The sequence below is a fragment of the Hakea prostrata genome, chromosome 7 (assembly GCF_041222555.1).
Source record: "Hakea prostrata isolate BN-2017 chromosome 7, UWA_Hpros_2, whole genome shotgun sequence".
Lineage (NCBI taxonomy): Eukaryota > Viridiplantae > Streptophyta > Magnoliopsida > Proteales > Proteaceae > Hakea > Hakea prostrata.
In genome coordinates this window covers 5,449,877-5,471,980 of record NC_142606.1, presented here as the reverse complement: position 1 = coordinate 5,471,980, position 22,104 = coordinate 5,449,877, and the positions used below count along the sequence as shown (strand labels likewise).

Genomic DNA, 22,104 nt, shown 5'->3' with positions numbered 1-22,104 from the left:
ACCCTTTCTCTGCAACTTTTCTACTGGCGCCTCTCTCTCTCTCTCTTCTGTCTCCTCTCTCTTCCTTTTCTGAATATCTTCCACACCTCACTAATACGGTAATAGCTTTCTCTGCAACTTTCCCTCACCACTCTCTCTCTCACGCGCTTTTTACGGTGCATTTTTGATCCTTCAGCCTGTATGACCAAAAATTATATGGGCAGATAGGATAACAGCTGCTCAACAACCATCTTTGAATTGGTGGTTGAAACTCCCATTTGAAATTATGATGCAAGCGTACCTTGTGAAAATGCAAGCGTTCAACCTAGTGTGAATGACACTGCTTGGCTTTCTGCATTCATGGTGATCCAAGTAGGGCTGGATATTTGGTGTGATTTTAATTTGAATCTGTTGAGATTTATTTGTGAGGTGAGCAAGTTATAAATGTATGCCGCCGTGTCACCTATGATAACTTATTTTGTACTGTTCAGTTGAACTGTGATCACATTACCACAAAAGTTTTATGGGGCTTACAAGGACTAAGTCCATAATAAGTCATTCATTTGAAGAAGCAGTCCCATTGCTGGTAAGTTGTAAACATCTTAACAAGCTGGCTGCAAAACAGACTGAAAATGGTTAGATGGATAAGAATCAATGGTCTAGCTTATAAGAACATGGTCGATGTTTTGATTGAACTCAAGCACAATTCAAGAACTGTGTTTGCAAGGCTAATCCAAAACTGTTTCACTGATTTTCAAAGTTGAAAGGGTAACCATGGTCAATGGATCAGGGACCTAATATTTCTTGGTTAAGTAAACCTATTCTCAATTTGAAAGGCAGAAACTGTCTTGACAGGTCTAGTTTCTTGATTTGATTCATTCTTGTCACAGAAGCACGTCCCATTTGAAGAATCAAATCGTGATGACTGGATAATCTTCTTTCATATTTGTAATACTATAGAGTAGATAGAGATGCTAAGCAGCTGAAGATAACTTAGTCTACATTACTTTCTTAAGACCCAAATAGAGTTAAGTATCAGCCACATATTGGCTGTAGGAAGAAATGGGTTAACCTTGATTAGCAGTTCAAATTGTGCTGTTGCAGGTTCAAAATTTGGAAATACTCTCCTGTGAAGCAGGGGGGTTAAATGGCGCAAATTTGCCCCTCCCAGATCCTGCAGAAGCGAGAGCCTAATGCACTAGCAGCACTACCACACTCCAATCAACTGAAGCAAGAGACTAGATGCATGATAAATGCAAAACCCCAAAAACAGGCCATGCATAGTGCCAACAACAAGCTTAATTGTAAATGTAACATTATGATCTCTAGTAGGTTGATCAAAGCAGTCTTTCATCAGAGTGGCTAAACTGATAAGCAATCCTCAGCCCAGGAGCCAGATAGTTGCTAGATTAGTGCAACCACCTTCACCTCTTATTCATATTTTGTCCCACATACAACCACATCAGTCCCATCCTGTCCTCGAATGTTGGCTGTGCAAGTTCTTTTGCAACCAAATAACTTGCTCAGGGATCATTCGACCAGATGATCCACCAGAGGTGATGGTATCACCATCCACATGATCACTGCCCACCAGCTTACAACATATTCCCACTAAATTTGGTGACTTTGTTTCTGTGGGTACACTCTCATGCTTGCAGATCTCCTTGTCAGTTTCATGATCGGGTGCAGTTGAATTATTCTCGCGGAACTCAATTGCATCTATACCACTGTCCATGGAACCTACCATTACAGGCACATGCTGTTCATGTTGACAGTCCATCATTAGTAAGAGTATCTCAAGCCCCATAATACATTGGAACATTTCAAATGTACCTGTTCACCCAAATTGTTACTGATCTTGAAGCAGCTTACTAGTCATCAGCTGAAGCTTGCTGATGAATCTGAACATTAGAACTTGCTACATCAAAGATAAATTTCAACCCCACAGTTATCAATAAATGCATCAATTATCATATAGTTTTGAGTTCATGGCAAGCAGAATCAGTCGCATAGAATATAGTTGATTGACAATTTCCTAATAAACACACCCATTACTAATTCTATAACCACCAAGTACCAGATGGTCTGCCTATCTATCAACATAGCCTTAAACATGTATTCACTTGTTTGTGTGTAATCAACTCCATTTGAAGGATGACTATGCACAACTAATGCACTTGTCTACATACAGCCAAGGTTCCACCCAAGTTCACCTTCAACAATGTCCAGACCATTTAGCCTTAAACATGTATTCAGTTGTTTGTGTGTAATCAACTCCATTTGAAGGATGACTATGCACAACTAATGCACTTGTCTACGTACAGCCAAGGTTCCACCCAAGTTCACCTTCAACAATGTCCAGACCATTTAGACAATCCCTTTCAGAACATCCTATTATAAATTTACAATCAACAAGACGACACACTACAATATTATTCAGCCTACATTTAACAGCATATAAATTTCACTGCTCTAACAAATTTGCCTCAGACAACAGTAGCATATTGCCCACATCTGACCGCACCTCACAAAGGATCCAACAAGTGCAACTAAGGGATCTGGTTGAATATGGGCGTGAGGTTGAGATTGTAAGTTCCACCATTCAGGTAAGTAAAGACAATAATATTTCAGATATTGTAGCAAGCATACATTAGCGGAGTTGGAGGAATCATTGTAATCGTACAGGTATAGACAGCAGCAATTATGAACTAACAGTCAGGCATGCCATGGATTTTCATCTAATAGCACTAGGGTATTCTTTGCAATGTCCAGCAAAATTTGGTCTACAGACAAGTAACTTCTCATATGCCCGTGCCTCAAACACAACAAAAATTTCTGTTTACACATGTTAAAGACCCTTATCCACAGAAACGATAACAATTAACTGATTGTGCATCACCAATATGTATATCACCTAATGACAAAAGAACTATCTCACTGTACAGGTGTTAATTGGATATAAGGGATCATTAGAACTGGAATTACCAAATTAAGAAATATCTGTATCACCAACCTCAGGCAAAGCCGTGATATTTGAAGTTCCAAAAATTTAGCAAGCAGCCTCCTATAATTTTCAACCAAGAATCACCCATGACACAGCAGTTGTCAAAGAATATCTACCGCAAGTTCAGTTCACTTCTTAATTGCAGAACATTATGATTTCAGCAAGCCCCTTGGACTCAACTGAAGCCGACCTGTTGGCAAACCACTGACTTCACAAAACAACAACAGTACAGATAAATGTCGTCCGTCAGTGTGATTAATGTAACCATTTTCTTCTCCTTACTGAGCTTGCAACCTCTAAGCTGTGGAATATAAACTGAACCTATTCAACGTAAAAGGAAAACAACGACAAATAAATGAGAAAGAAGATCAGACAACCATATAACGCAACCAATCGTAACATATACTGCAAAAACTATTTGAAGAAATATGGCAGTGATGGTACTGATAAGCCCATATCAGATTTGAAACGGCTAGTTCCGGGGGGAGGAGAATTAAACGGGAAACGGGTGGTTTGAACCCTAGGTTAGCCTTTTAGGTGTCTTTATAAAGAATAGCATAGCACCAAGTAATGCGTTTGCACTTTTCGAATTGGACCTACCACCCCAAACCGAACAGTTTTGAAGCTCTGAAGTCCCAAAATTATTTGATTCTCCAGATGCTCTCTAAATTCTTAACTGCATTTGGATCATTCTTCATATTTCTTTTCTAAAATCAAAGACAGCGCGTAATTACGCTCATGAATGCTGCATCCACTTGCTTTTTCCCCCTTCTTTTAAAGATAAACATCAGCATTATAATTCATGGAAAACATAAAAACAGAGGATCCCAAATTGAACCTCGGAAGGTCATGGCAATCATTAATTACTCCGCCTGGACTGTAGGTTCATCAGAAGACTTGCGGAAGAAATCGTCGATCCTACGAGTACCAACAGGAAGTGGCTTGTCTTTCTCGACAGCGGTAGCGCCAGATCTAGCATGAGCCACCGTCGGAGGATCATTAGATGTCTTGGAAGGCATAGGGAGAGAATCAATTAGAAAATCATTGGTAGGTCGATGCCTCCTGGTAGCCATCCTGATATGCTCCAACTTCACCGTCTTCCGCTTCTTTTCCACAGCGATATCTGCCGATTTCTCAGCCAGAAACCCTAGGAATAAATCGGTGGAGAGCGAGATGAGATGAAGGGCTTCTGAACTAACCTTCTTGATGTCCTTGTCGACCATCATTATTTTCTTCACTCTTCCAAGTGGGAACTGTGGTCCAAGCGTCTCTGTGTTCTCCTCTTCTGCCATCGCTGGTGTCAAGAAATTGTAACCTAAAGCAGCGGAATATAAACAAGAAACAAGAGAAAGCAAGACACCCCTTACATATACAACAGCAAGCACTTGAAATGCCTCAATATGCAAGGAATTCCGATCGATATCTCTCTGCGATTCTTTTCTTGCTTCTAATGGTTTCTCTCGAGTTTGGATTGGGGAGGCATTTTCGTCTCCGAAAAGAGTTTCCCGCCAATTTAGAGTTTCCCGCCGAAAGAAACCCAAACTTTAGAACCAGTGCTGGTAAATTGTCGGTTCGGTTCAGTTTTGGTCAAACCGTATTAGGATCCTACATGTTTGTACCAATTTGATCGGTCCATTCATTTGAAAATGACATAATATACAAAACACTTTGTTGTTAGTTGCTATCTCCACCTACACTCCCACCCTGTTCTGCTCCTCACCTCCCTCTCTCCCGTGACCGACCAGTTTAGAGAGTAAAAAAAAATAATCCCTCAGTCTCTCTTTCTCTGTCTATCTGTGTTCTCTTTTTCCCATTAGATGGAATCCTATTTCCCGTCTCCGTTTCCTCCTCTTTTCCGTCCTTTCCCTCTTTCCCATCTCCGTTTCCATCTTTTCCGTCTCCACTCAAATAATCAAATTTAGGGTTTCCCCTTAGTTCTGTTTGTTTGTTTTGTTGTTTTGGTTGCAGTACTTTTTTTTCTTTTCTTTCACATAACAACTCCTTTGATTACAACGTTTCTTTGGTGCACATGTGGAACAACTCCAACTTTGAGTACAAGTTCTTTTGCGTCGAGCTTGACAAGTACGCCTATACGGCAGAACCGGATGGCAGGTCCGAACCTTCTCCGCACTTTCGTTGCTACCATCGCCACAACTGTAAGAGTTTTCTGTCCGCCCTTGAGGAGTTTTTTATGTCCCCTTATGTGGGTGTTGTATGTCTGTCCCCCTATGTGGGTGTATGTATGTCTCCTTACGTGTTGGTGGTTTTCTGGTGTCTTTGTTCTAAGGGTTTTGTAGACGCGATCCATTTTAGGCTTGACCCAACCCTTACCCTGGCTAACCCTGTCTATTGCATGTACGACAGTTTGGTCATTTGCCGCTCCTTGGAACCTTGTATACTCATGCAGTCATGTTTGTACTTTTTTTAGTTATCTAAATGAAGTGATGTTTACAAAAAAAAAAATAAATAAATAAAATAAAAATTGTTACTTGTTACACCTACTTACTAAGTTCAGATTCTCTACCCCTGCAAGTAAAGTACTATGCTCCCCCACACCCCTCCATCATATATTAAAAAGGAGTCCACTATTGAGGAGTTTGTATCACTCTTCCTATTGGGGTTTGGGGCTACATTTGAGCACTGATAAAATAATTCAAAAGTGGAATTCCCAGTGAATCTCACATAGACCTTACTCTTATTGTGTGATGGAGAAATATGTGTTCCTGTGATCAGAAAGTGATCTGGACTCACATCTGACTAATAATATGGACCAGAGATGGACAAAGTGTGAGGAAGCACAATTGTCTACCATGACAGGTAAAGGATACAACTCTTATTTTCTTATTAATTCGCTCAATCAAAGCTACAAAATTCATCAATGATTCCTGGTTGGTGCCTGCAGCAATTATTTTTCCAACTTCAAACAAACCTAAATGCATCAGTAAATCATTGAGATCCTACCAGCATACAAGACAATAAAAGGGAGGAACTACTTCAATGATCAAAGAGAAAACACATCTGAGCTCAGGAACTGAATCTTCACATTAAAGGTATTACAAACTTAGCGTCTCAAATTGAATTGTCACTTTCTTCTTCCATTTTCAGTCACTCTACATATAACCATATTTTTCAACAGTAGCTACAATTTCTTCTGCTTGGGCAGAGCATCACACTGCAGCATTTTCCAGTTACCCACTTTATCAAACTGTCTTTTATTGCAATCCTTACAGAAGAGTGTGGTGACTATTTATACATACATTGTTATTGTTGTGCCTGAAATTTTGAGCAATTGAATGTAACTCTGTAATCTTTACACAGACAACCACTTGGGATCTTTGACTTCAATCTTAGAATGCAAACTTGAACCTTCAGGAAGTCCTAAAGGTGGGTCCTGACATGAACAATTATCAACTGTATAAAGTTCCCAATTTTTTATTCTACATTTCTCCAATGCAGAAACCAATAGCTGGTTTTCCTTCTCACTTGGGTAATTGCCATCAGGGCTAACAAGCACTGCCCCAGTATAAGACTGTCCGGCATCTCGAGCTGCCCCACTATAATGAAACAAACCCCAACTAAGATCATCAGAGACATCAACAATTGTCCAGTACTCATTTGATACCACACCGTTATCTAGTACACTAAAGTGAAACGTACCAGGAACCTTGCCTCTCTTAACCCGATATCTGCGCCTTCTCCAAACTGTCCTCCCCTCTAGGGTTTGAACTTGAAAAACTGGCTCATACCAGAATGATCCCTTTGCCTTGCCTCTGTAGAATAGCTGATACTGGCATGGAAACTGATCGTAGGCTGGGTTCTGGCCTGCTACAACTCGCCAACTCCAATCCAAGTTACCCAACCAACCAACAAAGAGATCTTCAGCTGCATCATGACACAAGGAATCTCCTCGAAACTGAACCATTGGGGGCACATAAGGTTTATCCGGAATCTTAGCATCCAGTTCAAGACAGTTGTTCTTCTGTAGAACACACAGTGAAAATGCTTCTAGTTGCGGACTCTCATAAGATGCAATACAACGGTAGTTACAGACTTGATCTACTGGACTACATCGGTTTAAGCATTGCAGGGCATTCCTACAGTTTGGATCCATGAGGCAGTTTAGTATCTGAGGTCCACAGTTTTGAACCATGCAGTTGAGTGTCGAAAGGCCCTTTGCTCTGAGGTTCTGCAGGATGGGAACTGGTCTTATGTAAGTATTGATTATTACTAATATGCAGAACCTTATATCATCAGCACTATGGCGATCCCACGCCTCAGATACTGTTTGGACTACTTCAACTGATTTGTCTGAGTGCTTTCCTTGGAAAAATCCAGCTAGTTTGCTAAATATGTTTCCTTTGGTTTCACTGGGAGTGAATGAACCTCCCAATTTGCTCATTAGACTTGAGGAGGAGTCGAAGCAGATTACATTTGGTATGCTTTTGCTGTTTGATTGAATCCATTTTGTTGATTCTTCACTCCTAACTGCAACAATCACCAAAATATCTGCATGGGATAATTCCTTTTGGAGAAATTCCACCCTTGGATCACTACATTGCTGTATGTTGTCATTAAATACAAGCATATCAAATCCTTCATCTATCCATTTCAGTCTATCTGCCTGCGAATGCAAAGAAAGGGGATTCTGAGAACTAAATTCACTTGATTAGACAGTCCCACAAAAGAAAAAAAGAAAAAAGAAATAATATATAAAATATATATCAGCTAAACTCACCTCCTTCCCCTCTCCTTGGAAAAAGGTTCTGCTAAAAGTTAAAGGTGACTGAAGAATTGAGATATATGGCTGGGGAAGATCATAATCTGATATTTATTGGGAGACAGCACAACTTGAATGAAGGCTTAGAAAGAGAAGTTATTTTCTCTAAATGATCAGGAACCTTTTTTACATAAGTACATCTCAGAGGAGCAACCGGCGGTTGACTTGGTACAACATGCCTTAGTTGATCAGAATTCACTCAAAGTATAGAGGCCTTGAGGGAAATTCCAATGCAAAATGCCCATATAATTTCACTCACCAATTGGAAAAACACCAAGTCATACAACAGCAATAGATTGTTCCATATGAAAGAGCAAGCATTGAAAGAGATAGTCAGAAAAGGAGTTGGCAGGCAAACAGAAATATACGACTGATCTTCTATACCTCATTAGACAAAAGACAAGAACTTCATAACACCAAGGACCCATACGTTTTTCTCCTAGAGTGCTAACAGTACTAGGCATATAACATAACATCTACAACAGTTTTTCTTTTCTCTCTTAAAGCCATGCCTGCAAAATTGGACAGAAAATGGAAGTACCCAACGCATACTACACCCATTTCTAAGTATCAGGGCAGAAAGAAGGATGCTTGTGTTCTCTGTTACTTCCCAATCTACATGATATCGGATAACTCAAACCATCTACCCCATGGAATTGCACAAAAGCATCAGCTTGACACAGTAGTGAATTATGAATGGCAGTTTAGTCACCATTGAAAAGGTCTGGTTGATGGTCCAGCCGACCGGTTATACCGGTCTGAGAGTTGGGTGGGCTGGTTCAATCTATTTTCTGCTCTCAAGGAACCTATAAGGCTATAACAGTACATAGTGAAAGAAAAGAAGGGCAGTATAGTAACTAAAAAAAATCAACCAGGTGACTTACCGTGTGAAGCATAACCTCTTCCCATGGCGCGGATTTTATAGGGCTGATGCTTCCTTCTCCGACGACGGCGATAATTCTGACCGGAGTAGTAACAGTTGGTTCGGCAACCGTACTCCTCTCCTTGGTTCCCGCAACGGCCGAAATGGTGGTGGACTTCGATCGTAATTCAGATTTCCGACACAGAGATAAGAGAGAGAAGAAAGGAGTTGCTCTCTTCTGGAGAGAAAATAATGGGAAGAAATTGGTTTTGGAGAAGTGAAATTGGCGGAGAGTTTGCGAACAAGTGGTTTTGAAAAAAACTGGTTCGGTCGCCATGGCTGAGCACTCACACTCGAAGAGATTGAAATTCAGGAAAGCTGGGTGGATGCCGTGGAGTGTTAGGAGATAAAATTAGCAACCGGCCAACCGCGTCCGTGTATGAAAAGTCGAAAAGACCCACGACGGGAGGGAATACAATATTCTATAGTCTTCTAGCGGAAATGCTGGAGTATTCGACCATTCTCAAAAAATATAAATGGGCTTTAGAACAATTTATTTTGGGCTTGTTATTTGGGCCCATGGGCTACCTATCAGAACCCAAGTCCAACTGACACTGTTTGGGAAGTGAGAATCCTCAATGATAATTACCAAACCAGAGGAGGTGTTCGTGAGATGCGCCGGATAAGATGCGAACCCTTCGTCATCTCTGTAGCTGCAACTCCAACAGCTTCTTGAAATTTTCGCGCCCATTTAATCTCTATAGATGTACGAACCCAATCATCTATAGATACTGCACTGCAGTGAAAACAAATTACTTTCCTGAGAGTTCAGTTTTCTCCTCCGATTCTTTGATTAGGAAAAGAACCCAGATCCTCGTCTGCTCCTCCACCGACGATTACACGAAATTTGGAGGTACCCATGTTTTCGAACAAACCAGAAAACGAGAGTTTCAAGGAAATAGATGAACTTGAATTGCTGGGTAAGCCTACACTGGTTTCGGAGTCTCAGAAACCTGAGAAAGGTGATGCCCTTAATCCTTTATTGAAAGTATTCAAGGATAGAGATTCTAGTGAAGAGAGTGACTCACAAGTCACTAAAGGGGAGGACTTGCAGAATGTTGCTACCGAGTATTACGAGCCAAAACCTGGTGAAGTTGTAATGGGTGTTGTTGTTTCAGGTGATGAGAATAAGCTCGATGTGAACGTTGGTGCTTATCTTCTAGGGGCAATGCTGACCAAGGAAGTGCTCCCTCTCTATGATCAAGAGTTTAACTATCTGCTATGTGATATGGAAAGGGATGGTGAGGACTTTATGGTTCCTGGGAAGATGGGAATTATCAGGGATGAGGATGCAGTGAGTGGGGAACTCGAACCAGGGAGTCCGGTTGTTGAAGTAGGGACAGTTCTTTTCGCTGAGGTCCTCGGTCGAACATTTGGTGGACGGCCCTTGCTCTCCACAAGGCAGCTCTTTAGGCAGATTGCTTGGCATCGACTGAGGCAGGTTCTCTTCTCTCTTTGGTAAAACTTAAGATATGATGTTATCTTCTTTCTGAATTGAAGGAGAAGTCTGTATAGAAGAAATGTTAAATAAATAGAGATATGCATAAGGTCATGCCTTTACTAGTATAGGATTCAAGTTTATGTTGAATTCTGAAAGCCACAGAATCAGTTGATTTTAGCAGTTGAAAGATTTGGCACAGATATAAACCTCAGTAAACAAATCTTATGATAATGAGATTGCCATTTCCAACTGAGATCTTTCCTTTTTCTTCAGATAAAACAGCTCAATGAACCTATTGAAGTTAGGATTACAGAATGGAATACAGGCGGCCTTCTATCAAGAATTGATGTGTCTCTCTTTATGATGCTCTCAACTAGCAAACCGTTATGGTGTTTTTCCTTCTATATGAGCTGTTGGAAATTTGGCTTTCCAGGGTCTGCGAGCATTCCTTCCTAAAGGAGAATTGGTGGGTAGATTTAACACTGGAACAGATTTGAAAGACAATGTAAGTTATAAGTGTCTTGGTTGATTTGAAAGAAAATGTAAGTTAATTATTGGCCTTAGGTAATTACCGAGCAATAGCTCTTATCATCCCCTCATGGCATAAATTCTGACTTGCTTTTAATCTGTGTGTGGTGCTGGACCAATTCTCTGTAAAATGTAATTGTGCTACTCCTCCTAGATGCACTATATTGCCAAACCTGTAATGATGGGTGACTGTAGTCATTTAGTCCAAGGTTGACCCTACTTGGAAAACAGTCCATACATTGGAGCAGTTTTCATTCAAAGAGTCTTAAGTCCACATGGCCAACCGATGCATTTTAGTCTCAACAGATAGCTCACTTCTGGTGTTTAGCACTTCTATGCTTCTGGCTTCAGTCTCTGGCTTATGGTGAAGGACCTCTTGTGATGCCACAGGAAACAGCTTCTTTGTCTATATGATTGTTGAACATTTCTTTTTCTGCTCTGTAGGTGGGACGGTGGATGTATGTGCTGATCTGTAGAATAGATGAAGCTACTAATGATATAATAATCAGTGAAAAAGAAGCTTGGGTTAGTTCATTTTTTTCAGCCTTCTTTCTATATCCTCTTTCTTATGGTAGTTGTTTTGACGTCAAACATTTCAGGAAATGATGCACCTTCAAGATGGAACACTTTTAGAGGGTACTGTTAAGAAAATTTTTCCATATGGGGCACAAATAAGGATAGTTGAAACCAATAGAAGGTAAGAGTTTGCATCTGGTTAAACTTTTATATCTGCTTTCTCACATGGTTGGTGGTGTCCTCCCTTACCTCTCAACAGTTGTAACGTGAAGCTTTTATGGTGTTCCTCCTTCAAAAAGAGTCATCAAAGTTGGCTCCAATTGTGCTCTCTTTGCTTGGAGATTTCCATTAAATAACAAAGTTTGCATTTGTTTTTCTCTTCATTTACAACATTTTCCAACAAATTTTAATCATGTTCAAAATCCTTTCTATTACTTGCAGTGGGTTGCTGCATATCTCAAGAATATCACATATCCGAGTTGGTTCTGTTAGTGATTTGCTCAAAATTGATGAAAAGGTGAAAGTTATGGTAGTGAAGTCAACCTTTCCTAATAAAATCTCACTAAGGTGAGTAGTGCGTGGATTCAATTCTCTTTTTCAACCTCTGTATTATTTAATCAGAAATTATCGGTGAGCAACAAAATGGATCGCTCCATGGTCTAGTGCCTGCCTTCTGAAAGAAATTTGAAATGTGGAATGAATACCTTTTCAGCACTCATGGAGATCCATCAACTTTTTTCCCTAAAAAAAATTGCTTACAGCTGTTTGGACTACTGCTTTACACTAATGACTTTCATAGAGTAACTTAATTAGGTTCACCCGGAAACCTAGTTTGGAAGAACCAGGAGAATATAGAACAGTAGTTTGGTTTCTAATAATTGGAAGGAAAGAGGAACCCAGGAGCTTGGGCAGAGTAGGTAAAGCGAACGAAGCATTAAGAAAATTATATATTTTTCATAATTTAAACAGTATCAAGCCTTCAATAACTCTCAGAATTGTGCTTCATAGGAACAGAACACACCAGATTATCTTCAAACCCTGCAATTATCTCTCTAGGATCTGGTTCTCCCTTGAATACCTTTTCCAGCATTTTGAAGGCACCCACAGTCAAGTTTATATTCTGCGATATCTTTTGGCCTTGTGGTGTTTATGACAAGAGGACAGTTAGAGCTTCGATTAAGATCTACTAAACCACCCTAAGTTACCCAAATTTGATTGGCCAGGTGATTAAATGATTCTTTGTTCTATTTTTTTATATTCAACAAGAATGAATAAAACAGAAGTCTTTTTGAAGATTTTATATCTAATACATAGAGACTCAAGAAGCACTTTCTGAGGAAAGTTGGAAACTGTTCATAAGATATCTGCTCTAGGGGTCTTAGAATCCATTAAGGGAATGCCAATGGCTAACCTTTCAGCGGGTTACTCAATTGTGTCAAACAAAAGATGCTTCTATAGCTAATGTGGTAATTCTACATCATCTTCCTTGTGTATTACTGAGCTTTGCAAATTGGCCCCTGAGATCCAGTGGTTAGGGGAAGTTTCATGTTCAGACAGCTAGTCCCAAAAAAATGCATCACGATTCATGAGTAAATTATTTTGGTCCTTGTAAAAAGTCAAATTGTCACCCTTGTGTCTATATGATAATCATGCTTGTGGGTCTGCTATTAATTTGGATTTTAAGTGTATGTAAGAAATTGACTCTTCCTGTTGTTCCTACATCAAAATTTTCTTAGGGTTCTGTGATGAGTGTCCAATTCATTACTTGCTAAGTTCCTATTCCTAGCTGCATTTTCCCCTAACCTTTTGTAGTGACGAGTATCGGTGCAATGGTTAAGTTGCAAGTGTTTCAATCATGGAATGGCTTCTTCTCGAAACCGGCATAAGGCTTCAAACACTTGCCCCTCCCAGACCTGCAGTCAAGGGATCCTTGTGCACTATAAGGCTACAAACACTTGCCCCTCCCAGACCCTGCAGTCAAGGGATCCTTGTGCACTGAGACACACGTTTATTTCATGGCCAAAGACTGTCATGTCTAGGATTTTACAATAATATTTGATTTAGTTTTGAAATTTATTTTTTTGGGAGATTTCTGTTATGCCAATTACAGGAGCCAGCCTCTGAGTTTAAGCCTCTCTTATCACCTGCAGTATATCAGATCTTGAAAGTGAACCTGGCCTGTTTTTATCAAACAAAGAGGTGATTTATTACATTTCTTATTTGTCTTTGTTTGACTGATGGAACCTCTTGAAGAAGTTTCAACAACTGCATAACTGTAGTTGGTTAACTGTGATGCACTTCGTGCCCATGATCTCTAGGAGGTCTCAAGATTGAGTCTCCTGGATGTTATCCCCCACATATTGGGAGGGCAGAAAGTAAAATTCTTTAAGTGACTATTATCAGAATTTTCATTTTCAGTTTTAGTTACAACTGAGCTACTTCTCATTCTCCTGTAATGGGCAGATAGTATATCATGAGGCTGAAGAGATGGCTAAGAAGTACAGGCAAGAGCAAACGCTTCCAGTTGTTTCTGCAACTCGTAAGCTGGATGATCTTCAAACCGATTCTTTTCCATTTAATGATGAAAAATTATGTTCCAACTGGAAATGGTTTAAGTTTGAACGAGACAAACTCTCAAACAAAATGGCTATGAAGTGAGCTGGAAGTGTAAGGTGCTCAGAACTGATGCCCAGTTCCTAAAGATGACTGAAGTATCCTTGGAACTGATTCAAGCACAAGGGTTGTCAAGTGTTTTTCAAGCTAAAATGTCATCTGAAAAGCAAGAGAAGCTAGAGAACTGCTCTGTCTTCACAACTAATTCCAGTTGCTTAGAGTTATGTAATGTCATGTCATTTTTTTTTTTTGGGTATGATGTGTAATTGTTATATCAAGGATTCTCATAGCTTATCCCTCTTTACATACCACCCTCACAAACAAAAGAAGAAAAACTATTGTTTGATTCGGAGTCCTTTGCCCAGATATCAAGTTTCAGGCTAATCCAACTTGATTAGATGGTAAATAGAATGATCTCCCTTCATAAGCTTTAGTGACATCGCGTAAAGATGTTAACTTAAAGCTGGGTCAGAGACTTGCAAGATTGATAAAAGTAAAACAAAAGTTATTTAGGGCTGCGCTAGAGGCTAATCTCATCTTCTTGTCTTGATTTGCTCTCTTTCAATACATTAGATATACTCCACAGACACTGCACTAAAGCTATTATAAATTAGGGTTATGGGCTCCATGAATTCAACAAGAGGAATGGATAAAACAATCATCTAAAAATGTGCATTTGCATATTATATTATACATAATTAAGTTTCCTTTGAATGTACTTAAACCTCGATTATCAGCTTAATACGCAATGCCGATGTCGTATCTTCACTTCACTAAGTAAAGAAATTATTATTTTTCAGAACATTAATGCTTGATTAATTAGACGTAAACCTTGAGAAATCTTATTTATAAATGTCTTCAGCTTCAATAAATGATCTTGATCTCATCACATCTAAATTTGATCTTAATTGACCACTCATAATCAAAAAATACTGATCATTCAGTAGGATCTCCTTCTGGTTTTTTTTCTTTCTGGGCAGCAAGGTGGCCTTTCCAAGCAGGGTTAAAAATATAACAGGACCAGGATGATTATTGGGTACCCAGTAAAAACATTGCCAAATTAGGAGAAACAAACTCAAATGAGTAAACATAAACCTACACTTAATGCTTACCAAGAGTCTTTCTTGCTAACTTGATTCTGACCTAAATTTTTGCCGATTGCACCAAATTGAACATTGGGTAGCCCTGAAACCCAATCTCATAACAAATATAGATAGATTGTTCATAAGCAAAACCCTAGGAGGTTAGGACAAACCTTGAATGATTAAGGGTTTGGTTCGGTGCTTTCATCTAATCTATCTAATTCAAACTCCAAGGAATTAGCTGAGCAGAGTTGTGGTGAAATGTGCCCTTTATATATTTCAACCACACACTCTCTGTCTGTCACTCATGTGTGTGTTTTTTGCCTTCACTTACCCCAAAACACACCCACCATTTCTTCCTCGGTAACACAATCAATTAAGTCTCTTAATTTACCATCACAGAGTTAAAAAAAAATTGATTTTTTACTCACTTTAACCCCCTGAAACTGTCCTCTGAGTTCACGCCTCCCCCTAAACCCTAATCCATTCTTAATTCACAGACCATGTTACTGTGTATATAGTTTATATGCTATGTGTATTATACAAAAACAAAGACATTGAAGTGGTTGCTTGGTCTAACCCTTTTAACTTTCACAATCTCCTAAGCTGCCTCACTCCTATTATCATCAAATCTCCTGTTCCCTAGGCACCGTGCCAGCTCTCCCCAGAATCTTATAATTTGGATATTACCTGACCCATTTCCCATGAAAACAGGATCCATACAATATGGGTTTTGGGTTTGATCTGAACCAAAGGTTTGACCCATTTGATTCATTTATCACATTACCCTTATTACTTCAACACTGCAAGGGCCTTTGTTGAAGGATCTTCTGGTGATTTTACAGGACTAGTGATGTTTCTTACTTTCAAACAGGCACCATTATATTGGCAAAAGGGAGGGGCGGAAAGCTCCATTTTTAAGGAAGAAAGTGAAGATGGCAAGAAGGGTTATTAACTTAAAGATAGGCCAAACCCATCTGGTCCATACACGTGTTCAACTGGTATACATGATCAATTTGTTGGGTCTCTGCAAGTTGAGATAAAACCATTGATATCAAGGGCCTGTACAATATCTTCCTGTCTTGCTAATTGCTAATTTGTCATCCCTGACCCACACAAAGAGATGATAAATTTCAGTGAATTTTAAGAGAGGACAAATCATATGGTATATAAAGAGGCCAGAGCTTCAAACTGGGCAGCAGCTCTACCATCTCCTACCACTTTTCCATGGAATCCCCAAGAAAGTTTCAGCTTTGATGGTGACCAAGAACACTGCACCACCAGCAACAGCAGCGGCGTCGCCACCAGCCACCAGCCACCTGAAACACCACCTCTCTGAGTAGGAAAGGTTGTTAAGGTAAGTAAAGTGAACCATTCGCTTACCTCAACTCGCATTCATTGCAGTTTCTTCACAGCTACACTTCCATTTTATCCTTTCGTTTTCTTTCACATGTATGTTGTAAGCTTTAAGCATCCTAAGTTCCATTCTCATCCTTTCATGCATGTTATTCCTTAGAGTGGACATTAACCTCCATTAGCAGTACCATCACTATTACTGTGTAACCCTCATCAAACCCATTTGTCAAACCTTCACTTCTTTAACTTTTCAACTCTGTAATGGAGAAAATAACCAATATCATTAGCTGCTGTTGCTGCTTGTTCTGTTTCTTCGTAACCTTAACTCCTACTCTAGTCACTTCTCTGTCTCCTGATGGAAAAGCTCTTCTTTCTCTCCTTACATCTGCAGATGATTCTTCAACATCATCTTCAGCCATTCTCTCTTCTTGGAACCCATCACACTCCACACCCTGTTCATGGCAGGGTGTCACATGCTCTCCACAAGATAGAGTCATCTCTCTTTCTCTCCCAAACACATTCCTCAACCTCTCTTCAGTCCCACCTCAACTGTCTACACTCTCCTCTCTGCAACTCCTCAATCTTTCCACCACCAATATATCTGGTCCCATCCCTCCTTCATTCGGTCTGCTTACCAATCTTCATCTTCTTGACCTCTCTTCCAATTCTCTAACTGGCCCAATCCCACCTGAGCTTGGGACGCTCACGTCGCTTCAGTTCCTTTTTTTGAATTCGAATCGTCTATCCGGACTCATTCCTCCGGAGCTTGCGAAGCTCTCGTCCCTGCAAGTCCTTTGTCTCCAGGACAATCTCTTGAATGGTTCCATACCCTCGCAACTGGGTTCATTGGTCTCTCTTCAGGAGTTTCGAGTTGGAGGAAACCCATATCTCACCGGCGAAATACCTCCTCAGTTAGGATCTCTAACCAATCTCACCACATTCGGCGCTGCGGCGACTGGGCTCTCTGGTGTGATACCCCCAACGTTCGGGAACTTGATCAATCTTCAAACATTGGCGCTTTATGATACCGAGGTATCTGGTTCGATACCTCCTGAACTGGGTTTGTGTTCTGAGCTCCGAAATTTGTATCTGCACATGAACAAGCTCACGGGTTCAATTCCAGCTCAACTGGGCAAGTTACAGAAGCTTACAAGCTTGCTTCTTTGGGGCAATTCTATTACTGGACCAATCCCATCTGAGCTCTCCAACTGTTCATCCCTCGTAGTTCTTGACGCCTCTGCAAACGATATTTCTGGTGAGATCCCCGCAGATTTTGGGAAGCTAGTGGTTCTTGAACAGCTTCATCTGTCAGATAATTCATTGACTGGTCCAATTCCATGGCAGTTGAGTAACTGCACCAGTCTTACTATTCTTCAGCTTGATAAGAACCAATTATCCGGGCCTATTCCCTGGCAGGTTGGTAATTTGAAATTTCTGCAGTGTTTATTTTTGTGGGGCAATTCAGTTTCTGGAACCATTCCTTCTTCTTTTGGAAACTGCACTGAACTCTATGCTCTGGATCTTTCGAGGAACAAAATTACTGGGTCTATTCCAGAAGAAATTTTTGGTTTACAGAAGTTGAGCAAGCTTCTGCTTCTGGGGAATTCATTGTCAGGTGTGTTGCCTCGAAGCATCTCAAAATGCCAGTCACTTGTGAGGTTGAGGCTTGGTGAGAATCAATTCTCAGGTCAGATTCCAAAGGAGATAGGTCAACTGCAGAATCTTGTCTTCCTTGACTTGTACAGCAATCACTTCTCTGGTGCCCTTCCTTCTGAGCTTGGCAATGTCACGGTTCTTGAGTTACTGGATGCGCACAACAACCACATAACAGGGGAAATCCCTTCACAGTTGGGAGAGCTTGTGAATTTGGAGCAGCTTGATCTTAGCCGGAACAGTTTCACAGGTGAAATTCCTTGGAGCATTGGAAATTTCAGTTACTTGAACAAGCTAATTCTCAACAATAACTTGCTCACTGGTTTGATCCCCAAGTCTATTCACAACTTGCAAAAGTTAACTCTGCTCGATCTGAGCTTCAACAACCTCTCTGGTCCGATTCCCTCTGAAATTGGTTATCTGACAAGCTTGACTATTAGTTTGGACTTGAGCTCAAACAGGTTTACGGGAGAACTCCCTAGAGAGATGTCAGGTTTAACTCTGTTGCAGTCACTTGATCTGTCTAATAACATGCTCTATGGAGGAATTGAAGTTCTGGGTCACTTAACCAGTCTCACTTCTTTGAATATTTCCTTCAACAGTTTCTCTGGTCCTATCCCTGTAACTCCATTCTTCAAGACCTTATCTTCAAATTCGTATCTTCAGAATCTGAAGCTCTGTGAATCTGTTGATGGCTCTACTTGTTCCTCAAGGATGCTTCAACGAATTGGCCTTAAGTCTTCTAAAACTATAGCGGCAATATCTGTGACTCTAGCGTCAGTGGCATTAGTTATTCTTGCATCTTGGCTTCTTGTAACCCGAAATCAGAGGTACATGGCTTCGAAGTCCACAGGTTCATCAGCCTTTTCATCAGGTGCTGAAGATTTCTCATATCCTTGGACATTTATCCCATTTCAGAAGTGTAATTTCACTATTGAAAACATTCTTGAGTGCCTGAAAGATGAGAATGTTATTGGGAAAGGTTGTTCTGGGATTGTTTACAGAGCTGAGATGCCCAGTGGAGAAAAAATAGCTGTGAAGAAGCTTTGGAAGACAAAGGAAGAAGATCCTGTGGATTCTTTTGCTGCAGAAATTCAAATTCTTGGACACATCCGCCACCGGAACATTGTGAAGCTTCTCGGTTACTGCTCAAATAAGTGTGTTAAACTCTTGCTTTATAACTACATTCCAAATGGGAATCTCCAGCAGCTTTTGCAGGAGAACAGGAACTTGGATTGGGAAACCAGGTATAAGATTGCTGTAGGTTCTGCTCAGGGTCTTGCCTATCTTCATCATGATTGTGTGCCAGCAATTCTTCACAGGGATGTCAAATGCAATAATATACTTTTGGATTCCAAGTATGAAGCTTATCTGGCAGACTTTGGACTTGCCAAGCTGATGAGCTCTCCCAATTATCACCATGCCATGTCGAGGGTTGCAGGTTCTTATGGGTATATTGCACCAGGCAAGTATTATTCTTTTCTGGGGTTCTTGGTACTCAGATGCTGTTATGTCTAATGCTATATAAGTAATTAGTCTTCAACTCACTCAAGAGAGCTGGTTTTTTTTATATTTTGCTTTTAACCTTTACATAATCGTGATGAATGAAGCTTAGCTGACATTTTAATCTTTAATTTCTCTATGCTTTTGGCAGAGTATGGCTACACTATGAACATAACAGAGAAGAGTGATGTCTACAGCTATGGGGTTGTCTTGCTGGAGATCCTTAGTGGCCGTAGTGCAATAGAGTCCCACATTGGTGATGGGCTCCATATAGTAGAGTGGGTGAAGAAGAAGATGGCGAGCTTTGAGCCTGCTATAACCGTTTTGGATTCAAAGCTTCAGGGATTAACTGATCAAATGGTGCAGGAGATGCTTCAAACACTAGGCATTGCAATGTTCTGTGTGAATTCATCACCATCAGAACGGCCCACAATGAAGGAAGTGGTGGCATTGTTAACGGAGGTGAAGAGTCCACCTGAAGAATGGGGGAAAACATCACAACCTCTCATAAAGCAGCCATCAAACCCAAGCTGAAAGTTACTCGTTTTATTGTGAGAAATCTCTCAAATTGTGATTTATTCTCCTTGACATGAGAAAAGAGCTGGAAGAAGTTCTAGGTCAAAGCAATTCAATTTTTACTTTGCCTTTAGTTCTCATTTGTATAGAAATGGTAGATTCAAAACAGCATAGTTGGCTTGTTCTTCTCATCTCCTCACTCTTCTATTTACTTTTCAGCTTATATATTCTTAGTAAAACTCACCATGGCTGATCTGGTATTTATGTTTAGATGGGAAATAAAACACACAAGGCATTGGTTGAACCATTTAATTTTGCAGAGATGGAAATCCTAGAAGATTTTTTTATGAGTCAAAAGAAGCATAAATGTTGTGGATGCTGTACCAAATAAAAACTTACATATCTAGTCATGAACAAAGCCCCACTACATTTTGCATGGACCACAATTTCAATCTTATTTTCACCTGAGAGACACATGCAGAGTTGGAGCCCAAGGGAAGGAAAGAACAAACATGAGAGACATATCGGTTTGTAGGCCCAATGATGCAGGCTGTGAAGGAGACAAAGAAGTAAACCCCATCTTAGCTGCCCTATGCATGTGCATGTGCATGTGCATGGTCAACTAATCGCTTTTGGCTTCTCATACCAAGTGTCTAACATCCACCCTTGCAGATTTCCAGAAGTGATCAATGAGACTTCAGAAATAAAGTTATATTTCTTTGTTCTTTTCCCTTGTGTTTTCACTCATATGCAGCTGAAAAGTAATGATAACCACAAAATAGATGATGGGTATGGAGAGAATAGATGGCTCAGGAGCCCCAGGAAGGGATGATAGAGAGAGAGAGAGAGAGAGAGAGAGAGAGAGAGAGAGAGAGGGCCATTCATGACTAGGCAGTGAAAAACAGTGGACATGGCAACCCAGAAAGCTTATCAGAGTCCCATGCCTTCAATGGTCCCAAGCTAAAACAGGTGAATCCGTGAAAGTGATCTCCAAATTCCGAAATTGCTGCACCTGGGGATTAGCAAAACGTAAGGGTGAACCCTCAGACTCGGGCTCTGCCTAATAGATTGGTTAAGACTTAAGAGGTCTAGATAAAAAGAATGGTGATCATACCATTCAGGTGGTCAAAAATCCCTGTGGAATCAAAGAATTCCTCCAGGAGATGTTTGGGAGTACAAACAGCATATTACAGGAAATTCAAGAGAAGGATCATGAAGCCCCACAATAACAGAAAGGAATAATAAATTGGTGGGATTTGTTAACCTCAGAGATTATTTAATTCCAATATATCAGAGTGTGAATTTTATCATTTTCAACAAATTAAAAAGGAAAAAAAAAAGGTCAGGTTTAAGCCATTCACAAAACAAAGAATAATGAGTTAACCATAAATCAAGATCTGAAGCTACACAGAGTAATCACCGGAAATGATCCTGTTATGGGGGGGGGCCAATAATTTGCATCGATAAGAATGTTTTTCATATCAACTTCTCAATCAACTGAGTACAATAAACCAACATTTTTGTTCTTATCTTTTTAGACATCTAACGAACACTTGAATCCAAACACAGCATCCAGTCTGAGGATGCTACAAAAGGAGTGGTCAAGTACAGAGTATCTACCGAACCTTTATAAACAGCAAAGACATGTAGGCTCCATGGCTATACAAAAACTTCCAAAATGGCAGATAAGATACCAGGCCATATCCATGGCAGGAAACTTGTCATCTGCTTTCTACTTACCAAGTGGTGTCAAATCCATAAGCGAAGTTCTCAGTCTCCAACCTGCTTCTGTCAACCAGAATACAACATCAAATGTAAATTGTAAAGCTTTATCATGGATCATTCATAAGCATCCAAAACCAAGGAGCCTATCTAAAGCTAGGCTGAATTTCAAACTTGGCAATTTCTCCTCCGTCCTGGCCCGGCAAGAATATTTACCACAAGCTCCATGCGCTAGAAAGTAAGAGAGAAATGCAACCATTACTCTGGCCTAGCTATCCACAAGATTTCAGTGTATCATTTTACACTGAACAATGAGAACTAATAACCATAAAATACAACTGCATGTTCAAGGAACCCAGTACTCCATTTTTCAATTTTCCAAAATAAAAAATCACAATAACATCTTTAAAGCATGCTTCTGGAGATTTAACTGTCTCTCGTCTTCCTTGTCACAATTATTGGAAATGATGGATGTCTTTCCATGATAGGTCT

General features: G+C 40.2%; 3 protein-coding genes and 1 pseudogene across 6 annotated transcripts; 2 read left to right on the top strand and 2 right to left on the bottom strand.

Moving 5' to 3' along the window:
* Positions 1 to 257: 257 nt before the first annotated feature.
* Positions 258 to 4,454, bottom strand: NF-YC13 (nuclear factor Y, subunit C13). 3 transcript variants are annotated; one of them, XR_016174764.1, is made up of 3 exons: positions 1,052 to 4,454; positions 514 to 593; positions 258 to 387 (listed from the first exon to the last, which is right to left on the bottom strand). XR_016174764.1 is itself a non-coding variant. In XM_089164306.1 (2 exons), the coding sequence occupies exon 2, from the start codon at positions 4,273 to 4,275 to the stop codon at positions 3,847 to 3,849; it is 429 nt and encodes a 142-aa protein (XP_089020432.1). In that variant the 5' UTR covers positions 4,276 to 4,277; positions 4,351 to 4,454; the 3' UTR covers positions 258 to 3,846. The 3 variants fall into 3 exon arrangements, 1 of the variants encoding a protein (XP_089020432.1); XR_016174763.1 differs by having other exon boundaries at positions 514 to 4,454; XM_089164306.1 differs by having other exon boundaries at positions 258 to 4,277; positions 4,351 to 4,454.
* A 1,725-nt stretch (positions 4,455 to 6,179) lies between these two features.
* LOC149009273 (violaxanthin de-epoxidase-like protein) lies at positions 6,180 to 9,034 on the bottom strand. Its single transcript, XM_089161705.1, has 2 exons — positions 8,645 to 9,034; positions 6,180 to 7,604 (listed from the first exon to the last, which is right to left on the bottom strand). Exons 1-2 carry the CDS (start codon positions 8,957 to 8,959, stop codon positions 6,294 to 6,296), a joined length of 1,626 nt encoding a protein of 541 aa, XP_089017831.1. The 5' UTR covers positions 8,960 to 9,034; the 3' UTR covers positions 6,180 to 6,293.
* A 168-nt stretch (positions 9,035 to 9,202) lies between these two features.
* LOC149009272 (protein PIGMENT DEFECTIVE 338, chloroplastic-like) lies at positions 9,203 to 14,382 on the top strand (annotated as a pseudogene). Its single transcript, XR_016174467.1, has 8 exons — positions 9,203 to 10,123; positions 10,397 to 10,471; positions 10,557 to 10,628; positions 11,096 to 11,176; positions 11,251 to 11,348; positions 11,609 to 11,734; positions 13,318 to 13,366; positions 13,631 to 14,382. The product of XR_016174467.1 is annotated as a protein PIGMENT DEFECTIVE 338, chloroplastic-like (transcript).
* A 1,611-nt stretch (positions 14,383 to 15,993) lies between these two features.
* On the top strand, positions 15,994 to 20,495 carry LOC149009271 (uncharacterized). Its single transcript, XM_089161747.1, has 2 exons — positions 15,994 to 19,336; positions 19,526 to 20,495. The coding sequence occupies exons 1-2, from the start codon at positions 16,480 to 16,482 to the stop codon at positions 19,906 to 19,908; spliced, it is 3,240 nt and encodes a 1,079-aa protein (XP_089017873.1). The 5' UTR covers positions 15,994 to 16,479; the 3' UTR covers positions 19,909 to 20,495.
* Positions 20,496 to 22,104: the final 1,609 nt, after the last annotated feature.

Excerpts from the sequence above, each read along its gene's own strand:
- LOC149009273 (XM_089161705.1), bottom strand. The coding sequence starts at position 8,959 with ATGGCGACCGAACCAGTTTTTTTCAAAACCACTTGTTCGCAAACTCTC. Across the intron at positions 7,605-8,644 it reads AAGAGGTTATGCTTCACACG|GCAGATAGACTGAAATGGAT; the intron begins GTAAGTCACCTG and ends TTGCATTCGCAG.
- NF-YC13 (XM_089164306.1), bottom strand. The coding sequence starts at position 4,275 with ATGGCAGAAGAGGAGAACACAGAGACGCTTGGACCACAGTTCCCACTT.
- LOC149009271 (XM_089161747.1), top strand. The coding sequence starts at position 16,480 with ATGGAGAAAATAACCAATATCATTAGCTGCTGTTGCTGCTTGTTCTGT. Across the intron at positions 19,337-19,525 it reads TTATGGGTATATTGCACCAG|AGTATGGCTACACTATGAAC; the intron begins GCAAGTATTATT and ends TGCTTTTGGCAG.